The sequence below is a fragment of the Schistocerca nitens genome, chromosome 1, assembly GCF_023898315.1.
Source record: "Schistocerca nitens isolate TAMUIC-IGC-003100 chromosome 1, iqSchNite1.1, whole genome shotgun sequence".
NCBI classification, from domain to species: Eukaryota; Metazoa; Arthropoda; class Insecta; order Orthoptera; family Acrididae; genus Schistocerca; species Schistocerca nitens.
In genome coordinates this window covers 265,966,676-265,985,205 of record NC_064614.1, presented here as the reverse complement: position 1 = coordinate 265,985,205, position 18,530 = coordinate 265,966,676, and the positions used below count along the sequence as shown (strand labels likewise).

At 44.4% G+C, this 18,530-nt stretch overlaps 1 protein-coding gene across 1 annotated transcript in view; it reads left to right on the top strand.

Annotated features, from left to right (window-relative positions):
- LOC126235368 (probable E3 ubiquitin-protein ligase HECTD2) overlaps positions 1-18,530 on the top strand; it is a 313,075-nt gene that overhangs the window by 272,931 nt on the left and 21,614 nt on the right. The window contains exon 10 of the mRNA XM_049944094.1: positions 6,664-7,047. Coding sequence (XP_049800051.1) covers positions 6,664-7,047 — 384 coding nt within the window. The remainder of the gene's footprint in view (positions 1-6,663; positions 7,048-18,530) is intronic.

Below are 18,530 nucleotides of genomic sequence, written 5' to 3'. Positions count from 1 at the left end.
CTCCCATTCCTAGATGTCCTGGTCAGGAGGAAGGCAGATGGCACTTTGGGGCACAGTGTGTATCGTAAGCCCACCCACACTGACTTATAACTTCAAGCCAGTAGCTGCCACCACCCGGCACAGAAGAATGGAGTCTTGAAAACATTAGTTCACAGGGCTCGAGCTCTGTCAGATACGGAATGTCTGGCCACAGAGATAGAACATCTACAGCTGGTGTTCAGCAGAAATGGATACTCCTCCACAGACATCCAAAGGGCACTTCGTACTACCAGTCAACCACAGGGTACACAAGAGGAGCCAGAGGAGGCGAAGAAGGTGGCATACCTGCCATATGCTGGACCTATTTCTGCAAAGATCAGCAGAATTCTTTCAAAATATGATATAAAGAGTATCTTCTGTCCACACTCCAAAATTGGGACCATGCTAGGGAGTGTGAAGGACGACCTGGGGCTACGTAAACCAGGCATTTACAACATCCCGTGCCAGTGTGGAAAGTCATACATTGGCCAGACAACCAGGACGGTGGACGTCAGGTGCAAGGAACACCAGAGGCACACCAGACTCGGACAGGCAACAAAATCTGCCATAGCAGAGCACTGTCTGGAGCTCAGCCACTCAATGGACTATAACAACACCAAACTTGTGACACAGACGCCAAGATTTTCGGACAGTGTCATAAAGGGGGCCATCGAGATCAAGGTCACAGACAACCTAATAAACCGAGACAGCGGTTACCAGCTCAGCTCGGCGTGGAGTCCGGCTCTGGAGCTTATCAGGGCTCAACGAAATGAACCAACAAACTCTTCAAGAAGTAGGAACACTGCAGGAGTAGCGCCAGGTGGGTGCGGACCACGAACGCAACTCCCGACGCAGGACGGGCCTCTGACAGCCGCCACGACCGCAGATGATGGACGAGCCGAGCACGGACGACCGTCGGAGCACCAGGGAAGTGCCAACACCGCAGGATCAGCGCCAGGCATGTGCGGACCGCGAATGGAGCGCCCAACAAAGGACAGGCCTCAGAGAGCTGCCACAGATGGAGGCCAAGTCGGGCGCGGACGTCCGGGGGAGCACCGGGGAAGAAACAACACCTTACAAGCAGTTCCAGGCGGGCGCGGACCGCGAACAGAGCCCCCGACGCGAGACGGGCCTCGGACAGCTGCCACAACTGCAGATGGTGGACTAGGCGGGCGCGGACGTCCGTCGGAGCACCAGGGAAGTGCCAACACCTCGGGAGCAGCGCCAAGCGGGCGCGGACCACGAACGGAACGCCACATGCGGGTCCGGCCCCAGACAACTACCACGACCACAGATGGTGGACGAGCCGGGCGCGGACGTCCGTGGGAGCACCAGGGAGGGGTCAATGTCACGTATCCATACGGGTCTGCCCTGACCCGTGTTGGGAGCAGACTAAGCATATACTGCTGTTCCTGCATAATCCTGTATCTGTGGAGTGGCTTCCTCACGGTGCGAATTGGCCTGAGGTGTTTTCTGGGGTGGAGTTGTCCTCTCTCTGCCACGAGATATTAGTCTCGTAACAGGTCAGGCCAACGCGTGGTTGGCCTGTGGTGAATAGGATGGCCCAAGTCCCTAATGAGCCTATTGTCGGACTGTACAGTCCGCTCATAAAAGACCCGCGCCGATTGTTTAAATCGGTCGCGGAGGAAGGGGATGCCGGTTTGGCGGTGTAGCCGAGCGGTCGAATAGAGCCTCGGTAGGCGCAGAGCGAGCTTGAGCGCCCTGTTCTGCACCCTCTGCAGCTTGTTGATGTGTGTGTCGGCTGCGTTGCCCCACACCACGGCCGCATATTCCAGCACTGGACGAACCAGCGCCAGGTACAGCGTGATGGCGTGGTGGGGAGGCAAGGCGGGGGTTGAGCAGAGGGTACAGAACGCGTAAGCGCCCTATTGCTCTGCCCCTGACGTCCTCGATGTGGGCTTTCCACGTTAGCTTCTGATCGAGAATGACTCCCAGGTAGCGGCCAGTCCTGCTCCACGGGGCTTCCCATGACGGTGACTGGCGGAAGATCTGGTGGCAGTGGTCTTCGTGTGAACACCACTGCCTGGCTCTTCGCCGCATTCTGTTTCAGGCACCACTTTGTCGACCACGCACCAAGGGCCTCACATCCACGCTGGAGCAGGCGGCGCATCTCGACTGCCTTCATACTCCGCACGAATAGCGCTGTGTCGTCGGCGTAGAGTCCCAACTTCACCGGCGCCACGCGCGGAGCGTCGGCTGTAAATAAGGAGTAGAGCAGGGGGCCGAGAACAGACCCCTGCGGCACTCCAGCACGGATGGGTCGGTGCGTGGACGTCCCCTCGTCCAGGCGGACGTGGAAAGTCCTGTCGGACAGATACGACCGGAGTAGGACCCCTTGCGACGTCGGGACCCCGTGCACAAAAAGTTTGTACACGAGGCCGTCGTGCCACACGGAGTCAAATGCCCTGGAGACGTCGAGGAACACCGCCCCAAGGTATTCCCGCGTCTCCAGGGCGCGCATGGCCTCTTCCACCAGCCGCATCAGCTGATGGACCGTTACCAGGGAGGGGTAAAAACCTCAGGAGCAGCACCTGGCGGGCGCGGACCGCGAACGGAACGCCCGACACAGGACAGGCCTCAGAGAGCTGCCACAGATGGCGCCCAAGTCGGGCGCGGACGTCCGAGGGAACACCGGGGAAGAGACAACACATTACAAGCAGCGCCAGGCGGGCGCGGACGGCAAAGAGAGCACCCAGCGCCCTCTGGGCATAAATACTGGACAAGATCCTCCAACACTGCAGTCTCAGGTAGCACCTGAAGAAGGCAACGAGTTACGTGGCCGAAATATTGTGCCAGAGCGACACAAACATCCGGCAGTAGACCCGATTGTTCCACATGTCAATATTCATCTCAATTGTCATTTGGATGACCAGTCTAGCAGATCTTCATCAGTAACGGTGCATTGCCTCTCACAAGTAGCTCTAAATGGTTCATATCCCAAGAAACCCCATATAAAGGAGTATTTCTTATGTTCTTTATCTAAGTTTAGTGGTTTGTGGTGGTTGTTGATGGAGGGTAACGGAAGGCCACCCTTTACATTAAATCTTTCGGACTGTTTTACTTTTGCGAATTTTATTTTGGTGCGTATTTATTACTTCGTGTAAGTCTTTCTTCCATTTATACACTTCACGGTCAGGTTTTACGAAGCAAAACAGCGTTAGGCACAATATTAATTCAGTTTCGCCTCCATTGTTAACACTTATAATACCGCAAAAGCGACTGATAATTATTATGGATATTGAGTTGCAAATTTGAGTGAACAGTAACTGGGAACAGTTGTTTCAGAAAAATTATCAACTAAAACTGAAATTCGCTTTACAAATTACAATCGCGCCAAGCTGTGTTATTTGTTTACCGATGCGTCGTCAACCAACACTGTCATGTTGTGCATGTACAGTCCACTACAGCTCCGGTAGGTGTGTACTTTCCTCTAGTCGCCTGGAGAGCTACATTCTACAAAAAGCATTCATACTTTTAAGTATATCAGTTTCCAAGTTTCTTAGATAATTAACAGAAAATGAAGTACCATGTAAACACTATTTCTTTTAATTGTTTCCACTTACAGACAGGAAAACCTATGTTTCTGTTACTTGTTTTCCTCATCGTAAGGCCTTATCTTTTCTGTCCTCTCTTACTCAACCTTCTGTGATTCTACTTATGAATTCACGAATGTCAGATTTGGCGTTCTCAGCAGGTACAGCCAGCCATTACCTGGTTGGACTGCTCCTTGCAACCGGCCCAGTCCATCTATGTGTCCAGGTCCTCAAGCGAGCAACTGAAAAGTGTTGTGTTCAATATAGCATGTGATATTGTATATATTTGTAGAATTTTCCATGCTACTTTATTTCCCGTCAACTGACTAAGAAATTTAAAAAATGATATACATAAAAGTAGGAATTCCTTTAGTAAAATGTTTTTTGGAAAAAAACATAGGCCTTAATTTCAGGACGAAACTGCTGAGAAATTAGTCTGGAGCACAGCACTATATGTAGGCCTAGTCACCCTGCTCTCTAAGGTCGAATAAGCAATAAAAAATAAAAAATAAAATTCAAAGCACGCGCACTTTATTAGCTTACATCGCTAAGAATTTGCAGCTAATAATTAGCTGAGAAGCAAAGGTGCTCAGTACCTTTTTCTTCCTGCTCCTTGATGAATTGCTCGTAGGATATTGTAGCTTGCTCCAAGTAACAATGTTCGTGTCTGGTAGACATGATCAGGCTTTTGGACACTGGGCACTTGGTTTCGTATACTTTTCTACAAAACAGCACAAATGAAACTTCCATCGTAATACAAACATTGATCAAATCTTTTCCAGCCAAAGCCAAACGAATTCGCAGTCCAACAGCTCATGCCATAACTCGCCAACTTCCAACTCATTACTCCATAACTAACGGACTCCACTTTCGACATAAGTCGACATAACCGATATTTTTAACCAAAGAGGTTGTTGTTGTTGTTGTGGTCTTCAGTCCTGAGACTGGTTTGATGCAGCTCTCCATGCTACTCTATCCTGTGCAAGCTGCTTCATCTCCCAGTAACTACTGCAACCTAAATCCTTCTGAATCTGCTTAGTGTATTCATCTCTTGGTCTCCCTCTACGATTTTTACGCTCCACGCTGCCCTCCAATACTAAATTGGTGATCCCTTGATGCCTCAAAACATGTCCTACCAACCGATCCCTTCTTCTAGTCAAGTTGTGCCACAAACTTCTCTTCTTTCCAATCCTATTCAGTACCTCCTCATTAGTTATATGATCTACCCATCCAATCTTCGGCATTCTTCTGTAGCACCACATTTCAAAAGCTTCTATTCTCTTCTTGTCCAAACTATTTATCGTCCATGTTTCACTTCCATACATGGCTACACTCCATACAAATACTTTCAGAAACGACTTCCTGACAATTAAATCTATACTCGATTCCTTTTTCATTTCTTCCCCCCAATCCATATTCACCTACTATGTTTCCTTCTCTCCCTTTTACTACTGACGAATTCCAGTCACCCATGACTATTAAATTTTCATCTCCCTTCACTACCTGAATAATTTCTTTTATCTCATCATACATTTCATCTATTTCTTCATCATCTGCAGAGCTAGTTGGCATATAAACTTGTACTACTGTAGTAGGCATGGGCTTTGTGTCTATCTTGGCCACAATAATGCGTTCACTATGCTGTCTGTAGTAGCTAACCCGCACTCCTATTTTTTTATTCATTATTAAACCTACTCCTGCATTACCCTTATTTGATTTTGTATTTATAACCCTGTAATCACCTGACCAAAAGTCTTGTTCCTCCTGCCACCGAACTTCACTAATTCCCACTATATCTAGCTTTAACCTATTCATTTCCCTTTTTAAATTTTCTAACCTACCTGCCCGATTAAGGGATCTGACATTCCACGCTCCGATACGTAGAACGCCAGTTTTCTTTCTCCTGATAATGACGTCCTCCTGAGTAGTCCCCGCCCGGAGATCCGAATGGGGGACTATTTTACCTCCGGAATATTTTACCCAAGAGGACGCCATCATCATTTAATCATACAGTAAAGCTGCATGCCCTCGGGAAAAATTACAGCTGTAGTTTCCCCTTGCTTTCAGCCGTTCGCAGTACCAGCACAGCAAGGCCGTTTTGGTTAGTGTTACAAGGCCAGATCAGTCAATCATCCAGACTGTTGCCCCTGCAACTACTGAAAAGGCTGCTGCCCCTCTTCAGGAACCACACGTTTGTCTGGCCTCTCAACAGATACCCCTCCGTTGTGGTTGCACCTACGGTACGGCTATCCGTATCGCTGAGGCACGCAAGCCTCCCCACCAACGGCAAGGTCCATGGTTCATGGGTTAACTAATATTTCATAGACAAAAGCAAGTTTCTATTAATTTTATCTTTTTGAATAATTATGTAAAACAATAATTATGATTTTAATACTGAATATAAATGTTCTTAACTCTACAAGTGTACAAAATTGTGAAGCATATTAGAAATGCAAAAATAATTATGTTTCTCATAAAATAGTTAACTTTATATTAGTGTTACGCCTCAACAATGCACATTTCCTCTCAGTCCAGAAAATTATACAACTTGTCGTTTCGGTCTCTTTTGATCGTGATACACATTATAGTGTACCGGATTCTTCTATAGTTTATTAGAAAAAGAGGTGTGTTGAACAGTTCAGTCATAAAGTGAGTCATAGACAGTGGGAAAACTGGAAAAGAAGAGAAACAAAGTGTTTGAGTGGTGGCGTTACAGAAAGATAGGATACGAAATACAGAGGTTCTCTGCAAATTCAATGAGCAAAGGAATATGTGGAAAACACACACTAGAAGAAGGACCAAGATGATGCGACATGTGTTATGATATTAGTGACTAACTTCCATGGTACTTGTGGGAACTGTAGAAGTAAACATTTGTAGAGGCAGAGAATGGAATGAATCTAACAAAATAATGACGTTGGGTGCGAGAGCCACTTTGAGATGCGGACACTGACACGGGAGAGGACATCATGGTGGGCCGATAGAAACTAGTCAAAAGACTTATTAAAAAAGAAAAACAGTGCTCATTCTTTAGCGCCCTCAGTACGGATGGTGTGTACCTGCTCCAACTTCCTCGTTCCCTTCGTTGCAGATCGCCAGCAAGCAGAAGGATCTGAAAAAGAAGCTGAAGGTATCGTTTGTGGGCGAGCCGGGCTTGGACATGGGTGGGCTGACCAAGGAGTGGTTCCTGCTGCTGATCCGGCAGATATTCCAGCCAGACTACGGCATGTTCGTGTACCACCCGCACTCGCGCTGCTACTGGTTCAGCACGGACCAGGCGGGCAGCCTGCGCGAGTACAACCTGATCGGCGTGCTGATGGGGCTGGCCGTGTACAACTCCATCATCCTGGACCTGCACTTCCCGTCGCTGTGCTACCGCAAACTGCTCTCGCCACCCGTCGTGCCAGCCTCGGACGACGCGTCCGTCGGCGTCGTCTCCCAACTCACCATCGACGACCTCGCCGAGATCATGCCCGTGAGTACTCCACTCCTCTTGCCATTGTTGTTGTTGTGGTCTTCAGTCCTGAGACTGGTTTGATGCAGCTCTCCATGCTATTCTATCCTGTGCAAGCTTCATCATCTCCCAGTACCTACTGCAACCTACATCCTTCTGAATCTGCTTAGTGTATTCATCTCTTGGTCTCCCTCTACGATTTTTACCCTTCACGCTGCCCTCCAATACTAAATTGGTGATGCCTTGATGTCTCAGAACATGTCCTACCAACCGATCCCTTCTTCTAGTCAAATTGTGCCACAAACTCCTCCCCAATTCTATTCAATACCTCCTCATTAGTTATGCGATCTACCCATCTAATCTTCAGCATTCTTCTGTAGCACCACATTTCGAAAGCTTCTACTCTCTTCTTGTCCAAACTATTGATCGTTCATGTTTCACTTCCATACATGGCTACACTCCATACAAATATTTTCAGAAACGACTTCCTGACACTTAAATCTATACTCGATATTAACAAATTTCTCTTCTTCAGAAACGCTTTCCTTGCCATTGCCAGTCTACATTTTATATCCTCTCTACTTCGACCATCATCAGTTATTTAGCTCCCCAAATAGCAAAACTCATTTACTACTTTAAGCGTCTCATTTCCTAATCTAATTCCCTCAGCATCACCCGACTTAATTCGACAACATTTCATTATCCTCGTTTTGCTTTTGTTGATGTTCATCTTATATCCTCCTTTCAAGACATTGTCAATTCCGTTCAACTGCTCTTCCAAGTACTTTGCTGTCTCTGACAGAATTACAATGTCATCGGCGAACCTCAAAGTTTCTATTTCTTCTCAATGGATTTTAATTCCTACTCCGAATTTTTCTTTTGTTTCCTTCACTTCTTGCTCAATATACAGATTGAATGACATCGAGCATAGGCTACAACCCTGTCTCACTCCCTTCCCAACCACTGCTTCCCTTTCATGTCCCTCGACTCTTATAACTGCCATCTGGTTTTTGTACAAATTGTAAATGGCCTTTGCTCCCTGTATTTTACCCCTGCCACCTTCAGAATTTCAAAGAGAGTATTCCAGTCAACAGAGTCAAAAGCATTCTCTAAGTCTACAAATGCTAGAAACATAGGTTTGCTTTCCTTAATCTGTTTTCTAGGATAACTCGTAGGGTCAGTATTGCCTCACGTGTTCCAATATTTGCTATAAGTCTGCTCATTCTCAGCAAAATATGCTGTCAGTGATGCGTAATTATGGTCTACAGCTATAGCTATTCTCAGATGAAGGCTACCTTTTACTGCACTTTTTTATGTAAGGCCGCGACCACACACTGGGGCCAACGTAAGCGTCAACAGTATTGGTCCAGTGTGTGGATAGGTGAAATAGCTTTGGAATCCGCGTTGGCCCCAATTTTTGTACGGCTCCTTTGCTTGTCGGTATTTATATTAAACATCAAAGGGCGTTGGGGCCAGTACCGATACCTCGCCCACACATTGGCGCCAACGTTGTTTGTTTTTGTTGTCGTTTCGAAACCCGAGTTTTTTGGTCGCTTGTACTTCCAAGTCAGATATTTGAAAACACAGTGTCTAAGGAACAGTGGAATAACATGCAAGTTCTTGAGTTTTTGGAACTTTAACAGCAGTAACTACGAGGCGTGTTCTTTTAATTAAGTACCTTTTTGAAATTAAAAAAAAGACGTGGTAAGATATCTCAATAATTTTATTTTTACGTGAAAGCCTGAACCTTAATCTACTTTTCTACATAATTTCCGTCAATACTGAGGCACTTGTCATAACGTTGCACCAGTTTTTGAATTCCCTCCTCATAGAAGTCTGCCGCCTGACTTGTTAACCACTGCATCACCACTGTTTTGACTTCGTCATGAAGACGCTGACCGCCCAGGCGTTTCTTCAAGCGCAGGAACAGATGGTAGTCACTGCGCGCAAGATCGGGGCTGTACGGAGGATGATCTATAGTTTCCCATCGAAAAGATGTGATGAGATCTTTGGTCTGAATCGCCACATGCGGACGGGCATTGTCTTGCAGCAAAACGATGCCCTTGCTCAACTTGCCACGTCTTTTCTTCTGAATTGAACGACGCAGATTGTGCAATATCTTACAGTAAGCTGCTGCATTGATTGTCTCATTACGAGGCAGAAATTCCACAAGTAATACTCCTTTTCTGTCCCAAAAAACTGTGCACACGATTTTACGGACAGAAATTGTTTGCTTAAACTTCACTTTTCTGGGTGAATGTGAATGCCGCCATTCCATGGACTGTTGCTTTGATTCTGGTGTGACGTAGGCCACCCATATTTCATCTTAAAGAAACACCTGGGCGGTCAGCATCTTCAAGACGATGACGAAGTCAAAACAGTGGTGATGCAGTGGTTAACAAGTCAGGCTGCAGACTTCTATGAGGATGCTATTCAAAAACTGGTACAACGTTAAGACAAGTGCCTCAATATTGACGGAAATTGTGTAGAAAAGTAGATTACGGTACAGGCTTTCATGTGAAAATAAAATTATTGAGATATCTTAGCACATCTTTTTTTTAATTTCAAAACGGTACTTACTTAAAAAACACGCCTCGTACATTTGTGGAATCCTGTTATGAGGAACCACAAAAACCGGACTGTCACTGCAGGTTCATGGAAATCAAAAAGCTACACAGTTGCAGAATCTCTTTTCGGAATCGTACCTCCTCATGTTATAAATACACGCACGTATCACAAAAAAGACTGAATCTTTGTGTATGTGTTTTTATATGTGTTTCGTTAACTGTGCTATGTTTCGTGTTCATTGAAGCATTTGTTTACTTGTGCTATAAAGCTTGTTTCATCCAAGTTTGCCGGCCGGGGTGGCCGAGCAGTTCTAGGCTCTACAGTCTGGAACCGCGCGAGCGCTACGGTCGCAGGTTCGAATCCTGCCTCGGGCATGGATGTGTGTGATGTCCTTAGGTTACTTAGGTTTAAGTAGTTCTAAGTTCTAGGGGACTGATAACCTCAGAAGTTAAGTCCCATAGTGCTCAGAGCCATTTGAACCATCATCCCAGTTCTTGCTATATCCCTTAAGCCATAGGATATTCCGAGAAATTTGTGATGATGGAGGATCGTGGATAGCAAACTGAATTTCTACCGTGCACCTACAAAACACATGAATGCGCCTATGTCAGTCCCTACAAAGCGAAAAACTTCACACGAGGGCTTGCTGAAAAGTAGTGCCTCCGAACTTTTATTGTGCTCTGAATACCGGTTGAGCAATTACATATCTCGCAGATTACTCGATAGATTTTCCCACTTCGCTGACGCTAATCGCAAACCCACTGCCGCTAGAGGGCTCCGAATTGTAATGTGTTACTCAGTGGTGCGTAACGTAACTGCTACGCCAGTACGTGAGAAACAGCGTATTGTAATCGCATTTCTAACTGCAAAAAACTTCATCCACATTTGGAACAACCTCTCTTTCTACATGACAATGCCAGACCACACACCAGCGCTGCGAAACCTGCAGCAGACAGCTTGGGTTCACTGGCGTCGGTGAATCCTCCATACAGTCCCGACTTGCCCTATCCGATTTTCACTTGTTTCCACAATTTAAAGAACACCTTCGAGGACTTCGCTTTGATAGTGATGAAGCGGTAAAAGCGAAGGTGAGGTTTTGACTACGTCAACAAAGTCAAACATTCTGCAGTGACGGTATCAACAAACTGGTCTTCGTTGGGAGCAATGTGTTCGTCGCCAGAGTGTCTATGTTGAGTAACAAATATGTAGACATGAGGAATAAAGATGTATAATGTTAATAAAGTTTGTTTTATTCAAAAAGCTTGAAGAGTTTTCACATAAAAAATTCGGAGGCATTGCTTTTCAGCATGACCTCGTAATTGATAAATAAAGATAAATGTCAGCATATGATGGCTACACAGTTTCCAAATGCCAATAGTAACATCGCTATGAAAAACACTACGTAATAAACAAATAAATGAAGAATAGGTAAACCATGCACTGTAAGCGTTTCACTTACGTTCTGTTGCCTGGTGCCTCACGTCAGAAAGACCTATGGGTAAGTGTGGTGCGTGAAAATAAGACGTCATGGATGAATGATTCCTCTGAAAAAGGTTCTCTAAGTCTGAAAACGCAAGGGGCCGGGATGGGGGGGGGGGGGAGGTGCTTGGAATTTTCGCAAGGGGCGGCAGAATGCCTGGAACGGGGCACTGTGTACATCGGTAGTCGTTTTGCAAAGTTTGGATCTATGTAACGATGTAACGAACAGATGATTAGCTCATTCAGGAAAAAGCTAGTTTAGCTACGTAGTGTCTTAAGTATTAATTTCATAAACTTACAGTCACCCAACAACTACATCCTATAATCGACTCGCTGGGTGGGCTACGGCGTAATAAACAGAGGGGTTCAAAAAAATGAATCCACTGTTTAAAAGTCCATAACTTGCAAACTAATTGACGGAGTTGTCTCATTTTTGGCGAAAATTTAGCTTAAATTCCGACTTAAAGATATCACTGTAGGTGTTCGAAATGGTCACCATTAACATCCACACACAAACGATGCCGCCGAACTGCAGCACGAACTACTGACTGCAACGTGTTCAGTTGGATATTTGCACATGAATGTACGATGGATTCTCGAAGTTCATCCAATGTGCGTGACTTTTGTCGATTAACGACGTCCTTTAGTGTTCCCCACAGGGAAAAGTCCAGAGGAGTTAGGTCTGGGGAACGTGGTGGATACTCCACAGCACCTCTACGGCCTACCCATCTTCTTGGTAGGTTTTCATCGAGATACGCCCTAACACGATTTTGGTAGTGGGCTGGGGCACCATCTTGTTGAAAGTAAACTCTTCCGTCTCCATACAAGTCTCGGATGGCAGGTAAAATGGATGTCTGAAGCTTCTGAAGGTACACCTCACCGGTAACTGTGCCGTCAAAGAATGGCCCAATCAAGCCCCGGTAAGACAACCCACACCACACATTTACTCCTGGCAAATTCACGCCTTTGTCTACGTGGACGTTCGGATTTTCGGCGGCCCAGTAGATGCAATTGTGGCGATTTACTGTACCATTGAGTTTGAACTGTGCCTCGTCAGACCACACAATCATCTCTGCAAACTCTTCACCGTTGCGCACCATGTTAGTAAACCACTCGCAGTACTCCATTCTACGATCTGAGTCGTCCACGTTCATTGCGTGTAGCAATCGTGGGATGTAGCACTTCCATTTTGCTGTCTTCAAAATTCGCCGAACTTTTGAGCGACTCACTCCAGTTTCACGGGCACACTGTCTCACAGACTTCTGTGGTGAGCGAGTGAATTGTTGTAACACACGACGGGAGTTAGCTGGATTTGTTACTGTTACATGTTGTCCAGATCGTTGTTTGTGTACATCTTTAACACAGCCTTCGGCTTCAAATTTGTGTCTAATGCGACGAATCAAATGGTTCAAATGGCTCTGAGCACTATGGGACTTAACTTCTAAGGTCATCAGTCCACTAGAACTTAGAACTACTTAAACCTAACTAACCTAAGGACATCACACACATCCATGCCCGAGGCAGGATTCGAACCTGCGACCGTAGCGGTCGCGCGGTTCCAGACTGTAGCGCCTAGAACCGCTCGGCCACCCCGGCCGGCTGCGACGAATCGTTAAACGTGTCGGTGACTCTGTTTGATACTCATTTCGCCATTGCCGTTGAACGTCATTAATGTTTTCGTACTTAAAATACCACTTCAAAACTGTCCTCCTTTCATCGAATGTAAGCCTTGCGCAAGCCATGTTTACTCGAGTAACTAGGTGCAACTAAGAACAGAACACTGACTATCTGGCGACTGTCATCTGACAAAACAAAACAACGCAATACAACGCTTGTGTGGCGATTGCCGGAACTACAAATTATTTCACTACCAAAGATGAGACAACTCCGTCAATTAGTTTGGAAGTTATGGACTTTTGAACAGTGGATACATTTTTTTTTTTTTTTTTTGGATCCCTCTGTATTTGAAATGAGAGTCAGAGTTTCCGTATTTTATCCGCATAACACAAAGTTTAATTCAAATTCAGATTTAACCATATGCCACATAATATTTATATCAACTTCTTAGAACACTGTTCTCTTGATTCTGTTCTCTGAAGCTTATGGATTACCCACATCTCCTACTAATTTTGGAATTTTTCTGCATTGACTGTTCAAAAAATGGTTCAAATGGCTCTGAGCACTATGCGACTTAACTTCTGAGGTCATCAGTCGCCTAGAACTTAGAACTAATTAAACCTAACTAACCTAAGGACATCACACACATCCATGCCCGAGGCAGGATTCGAACCTGCGACCGTAGCGGTCGCTCGGTTCCAGACTGTAGCGCCTAGAACCGCATAGCCACTCCGGCCGGCTGCATTTACTGTATCTTTTGTATAAGAAAGGGTGTATTAAACCACACCAAGACCGATCCTAAACTGAATTTTCTAATCCATGTCTTCTTACTCTAAATGTCACGCAATAGATCGTCTGAGACTGGTTTATTTGTATGTATGTGTTAACAGTCATTTCCGACCATCTTCTTTTACATTTTTTTCGTTTTTTACTTCTCAGTGACAAAATATAATTATTCATGTCCAAAACCGCAAATATACCAGCCGCGATCTGTCCGTCTGACATGATTAAGTTGGCTCCGTACGAATTCAACTGAATGTTGGCTCCAATGCGTGAGCAGTGTCCCATAACTATTGTACAGTGTTGGTGCCAACGTTAGCAAAAATGTACGAACAAGAAAAAGGTTTTTTTTTCTGTAAGATTCACGAATAGTGCTCGGGAAAATGTAACTGCTTATACACTTCTGTGGGATGTGTTATTTATCTGTATGATCCTTACAGAAATGATATACAGGATGTCTCACGTAATTTTGGCATCTACAAGAACTACGCTAATTTTCATGTGGCTTTCGTGGCATCACACAAAATCCCCTTCGAGATCATGGTCAGAATCCACACATTCTAAGCGACGTGTGTTGCAAAAGACAAATTATGCGATACATAGCTACATGGGTTTACTGAGAAATGTTTGTTGGTATACATGCATCAATCCTCAGTATTGCTACACTGTTAAATTAGTTTGAATCGAAGGTCACCAGCCCTGCTTTGACCCATGAGATATCGCTGAAATTTACGCTACTCACATATCACCAATAAATGCACTGTAGCAATCCAACAACTTTCAGAAAACTCTCAGATCCGACCACTAGATTGGAAAACGGACACCTCTGTCAGTCACTTCTCCATCTCCATCTGGTTTCTAGCAACTCCCGGTGACAGTCTTCCCCATAAATAAAACAAGATAACAATTTAATGTCAAATAAAAAGGAAAAAAAGCACACTTCAGGTTTCCTTGGAAACAAATGGAATTTATTGTTTTCTTAGACATTGCCAAGTCCACTTTGTTCATTATACACAACCTCGAGTTAGCAAATGGTTCAACATTCTGCTATGTGGCCTGCTCAAGCTGAGCTATGCCCAGTGTGCATGCTAACTTCAATGAAACACTTGACTAACAAACTGGTAGAAAAACAGAAAACACTTGCGAATCTTTTCAAGGTGAACTGGCACAACAACTTTGAGCACTGAGGATCACTCACCGAACATTCTTAAACTATGAGCTCCGTCCCACAGTGCCCATAACTCATCTCATACCCTCTCGACGTCTGCTGGCTGAATTTCAATTTCTCAAACTCAAAAACCACAAAATTGTTTTAACATCGAGGCGCTTTAGCCAACCAGCCACCAGACCAGGAGTTAAGCACTGACACTGGCGAACTCCCTTTCACACTAATAAATCTACTCTGCAAGGTGGTAAATTCTGCCAGGGATTTTGAAAAGTTTCTTTCCAAAAACTGCTGGATAACACGTGGCATCACGGAAAGTCACAAGGCCTTAAGCCAGCCCAGTATGCCCCGACTACGATACATGTAGAAGGATTCAGGGAAACTTGAGCCATTCTTTCCAGGCTGGACAAGGCCAGTTCCCCCATACCGGAAACTGACTCTGGTGTCCACAATAGCCAATAGATGAACCCAAGGATGTGGCCGGGAATAATATGTAGAAACCCGTTCACAGAAAGGTCATTTGGCTCCAAAAGTCCTGTCTACGTACTCTATGGAAAATCACTTCACTGACATATTCCAATAAGTACTATGCTCACTAGTAGTCATGGATGTGTGTGATGTCCTTAGGTTAGTTAGGTTTAAGTAGTTCTAAGTTCTAAGGGACTGATGACCTCAGACGTTAAGTCCCATAGTGCTCAGAGCCATTTGAACCATTTTGTTATATTTCCAGGAAAGATCATATGCAAGATATTTCTGTAAACGCAGTGTCAGCATATGGTTGATCACACTTCATGTAACTGTTTCTTTAAAGTCTCATATGCTTGCATGAAATAAATAAAGTTAAATATGATGTTTTAGTACTAGTTGAAACTTATTTCATTGATTATGTAACACTGCGAGGTGAACACACTATCATTTTGAAATATCTTCCTGTACTTCCCTTATTTTCATTCATTGTAGTCCTCTCACCCATTTTTCTTTATGTAAGTGTCATAATACACTGTACAGTAACTCTTACAAGGGAACCTCCCCATCGCACCCCCCTCAGGTTTAGTTATAAGTTGGCACAGTGGATAGGCCTTGAAAAACTAAACACAGGTCAATCGAGAAAACAGGAAGAAGTTCTGTGGAACTATGAAAAAATAAACAAAATATACAAACTGAGTAGTCCATGCGCAAGATAGGAAAACATCAAGGACGCTGGGAGCTCAGGAGCCCCGTGGTCTCGTGGTTAGCGTGAGCAGCTGCAGAATGACAGGTCCTTGGTTCAAGTCTACCCTCGGGAGAAAAGTTTACTTACTTTATTTTCGCAAAGTTATGATCTGTCCGTTCGTTCATTGAGGTCTCTGTTCACTGTAATAAGTTTAGTGTCTGTGTTTTGCGACCGCACCGCAAAACCCAGTGATTAGTAGACGAAAGGACGTGCCTCTCCAATGGGAACCGAAAACATTTGATCGCAAGGTCATAGGTCAACCGATTCCTCCACGGGAAAACACGTCTGATATATCCTATACGACACTGGTGACGCCATGTGCGTCACATGACAGGAATGTGTTGTCGACCCACCTAATTTGTACACTTGGCGAATGGGTAAAAAGATTCTTCTACCTTGCCCGATTTAGGTTTTCTTGTGGATGTGATAATCACTCCCAAAAAAGTGATGAAAACATAAGCTTTTGTCACATAAACTGAAAATAAAATGTTAAAATCTTCACCCAAGGGGAGGCTTGAACCAAGGACCTCTTCCTCCGCAGCTGCTCACGCTAACCACAGGACCACGGCACTCCTATGCTTGCTCTTTAGTTGTTCTTGCATATCTTGGGCATGAACTACTCAGTTTGTATATTTTGTTTATTTTTTCATAGTTCCACACAACTTCTTCCTGTTTTCTCGATTGATCTGTGTTCAGTTTTTCAAGGCCTATCCACTGTGCCAACTTATAACTAAATCTGAGGGGGGTGTGATGGGGAGGTTCCCTTGTTAGCAGGCAGCTGGCTAGTTCTGTATCTTCAAAATATGTACTGGGGCTGTAATGTTAAAATTGTCATGCCAATTCCAAATAGAATTATTTTTTCATTTGTCATTTCCTTCTACTTTGTGATGACAAAAAAGTCATGGGATACCTCCTAATATCGTGTCGGACGTCCTTGTGCTCAGCGTAATGCAACAACCCGACGTGGCATGGACCCAACAGCTCATTGGAGGTCCCCTGCAGAAATATTGAGCCATGCTGCCTCTAAAGCCATCCGTAATCGCGAATGTGTTCCAGGTGCAGGATTTTGTGCACGAATTGACCTCTCAGTTACCGTATTCACCAGAGTATTTTCAGGAGGCTTCTGAAAAATTTGTTTTAACATATTCTGCCTAATCAAAATTATAAACACTTTTACTGACAAAATATCTGCATAAAAAGTTATCATTATATCAATTCGAAATTTATACCATTTATTGTCTACACTTTGATAATACAAGGAGAAATTAAACAAACGTAAAAGAATGGTTTACATTAGTTTAAGGGCCGTTTTCTTTTCCTCGTTTTCGTTCACTAATCCTGTCGCCTGTTCTGTCACTATTTTTAATCATCATCATTATCATCATCCTATTGGCACAGCATCGAAATTTTTATCTTCGTTGTCACATTATATTTTCCTGTTTCTTCCGAATGTGTTGCGATTTCTGAGGTTGTGGCTACCGTGGGATGTGGGAGCACAGCCGTTTTTATCCGAATACACATCGGATTTCGCTTCTATGCTGACTTGAGAATGTGACAATATCTCTTGCTTCCAAACATATTGTCCGCCTACCACTCTCTCATCGGCTGCGTAGTACCAGCAGATGACACAGACTCTTTCGTCCCCGTCATAAGTCACGGTCAGTGTCGACAACGAAGCAGCACGAAGCACATAAGTACGCCACTGGCTACTACCTAGACCCTTACCGTCTCGTACAGAAATGAATACTATTTTTTACTATTTGTCCAATTTTAAAGTCAGTTCAATTCCGACTATAAAGAGTCCGAAGGTTGCATGGATACAGGTATTTTAAACAACGTTTGAAGGAAGAATTGTGGAAAACAAAAATGGAATGATGGAAGCAATTCGTGGAAGCTAAGTTAGAAACCGATCCATACGGTGTACCATATAAAATAGTCTGCTAGAAAATATGATCACCAAACAGTCTTATCCACTCTCAGAAGGAATGATGGAACAGTAACAGAAAGTTGGGAAGAGTCAGCTGCCCTGCTAATGGAAACATGACGATGGAGAAGAAGGCGAGACAGATGATCAGCGTAGGTTACGGGAAATGTTATGGGAATAACGCAGGAACAATAAACTTGTGTACCCCATCTCACAAGAAGAAATTGGGCATATAATTTTAAGACTGAAACAGAAAAATCTTCAGAGCCGGACAGGATCCCTGCAACAGTAATACTGGGTGTACATAAAGTCCGGGAACACTTTGAATTATTTATTGCAAACATTCAATATGCGAACCATGAGTGACCCAGCAGACATTATATTGAAATCGAATTCTTGCCATACTTGTCCCAGCATGGCATCGTCGACTGTGGCAGTCGCTTCCCGTATGAGGGCATCAAAAAGCTGCCCATACGCTAGGACACATGCATTTCCAAAGCAGGAGACCATGTGGAAAAATAAATTATAAGTCCCTTGAGTTTTTCAATAAATTAATTTAAATAAAAAATAAAATCCCGTTTATATTTAATCCGCCGTCGTATGAGGGAGAGTATTTTTATTTCGTGTTGCGTAAACGGTATCGCCGTAATCGTGCGTGATGGTGGGCGGCGGTTGAAACTCGTTGCAGTCTATCATTTTTTTATCAGTTTGAATATTTGAATCATTTAAATATGAAATTCATCGAACATATGTTAATT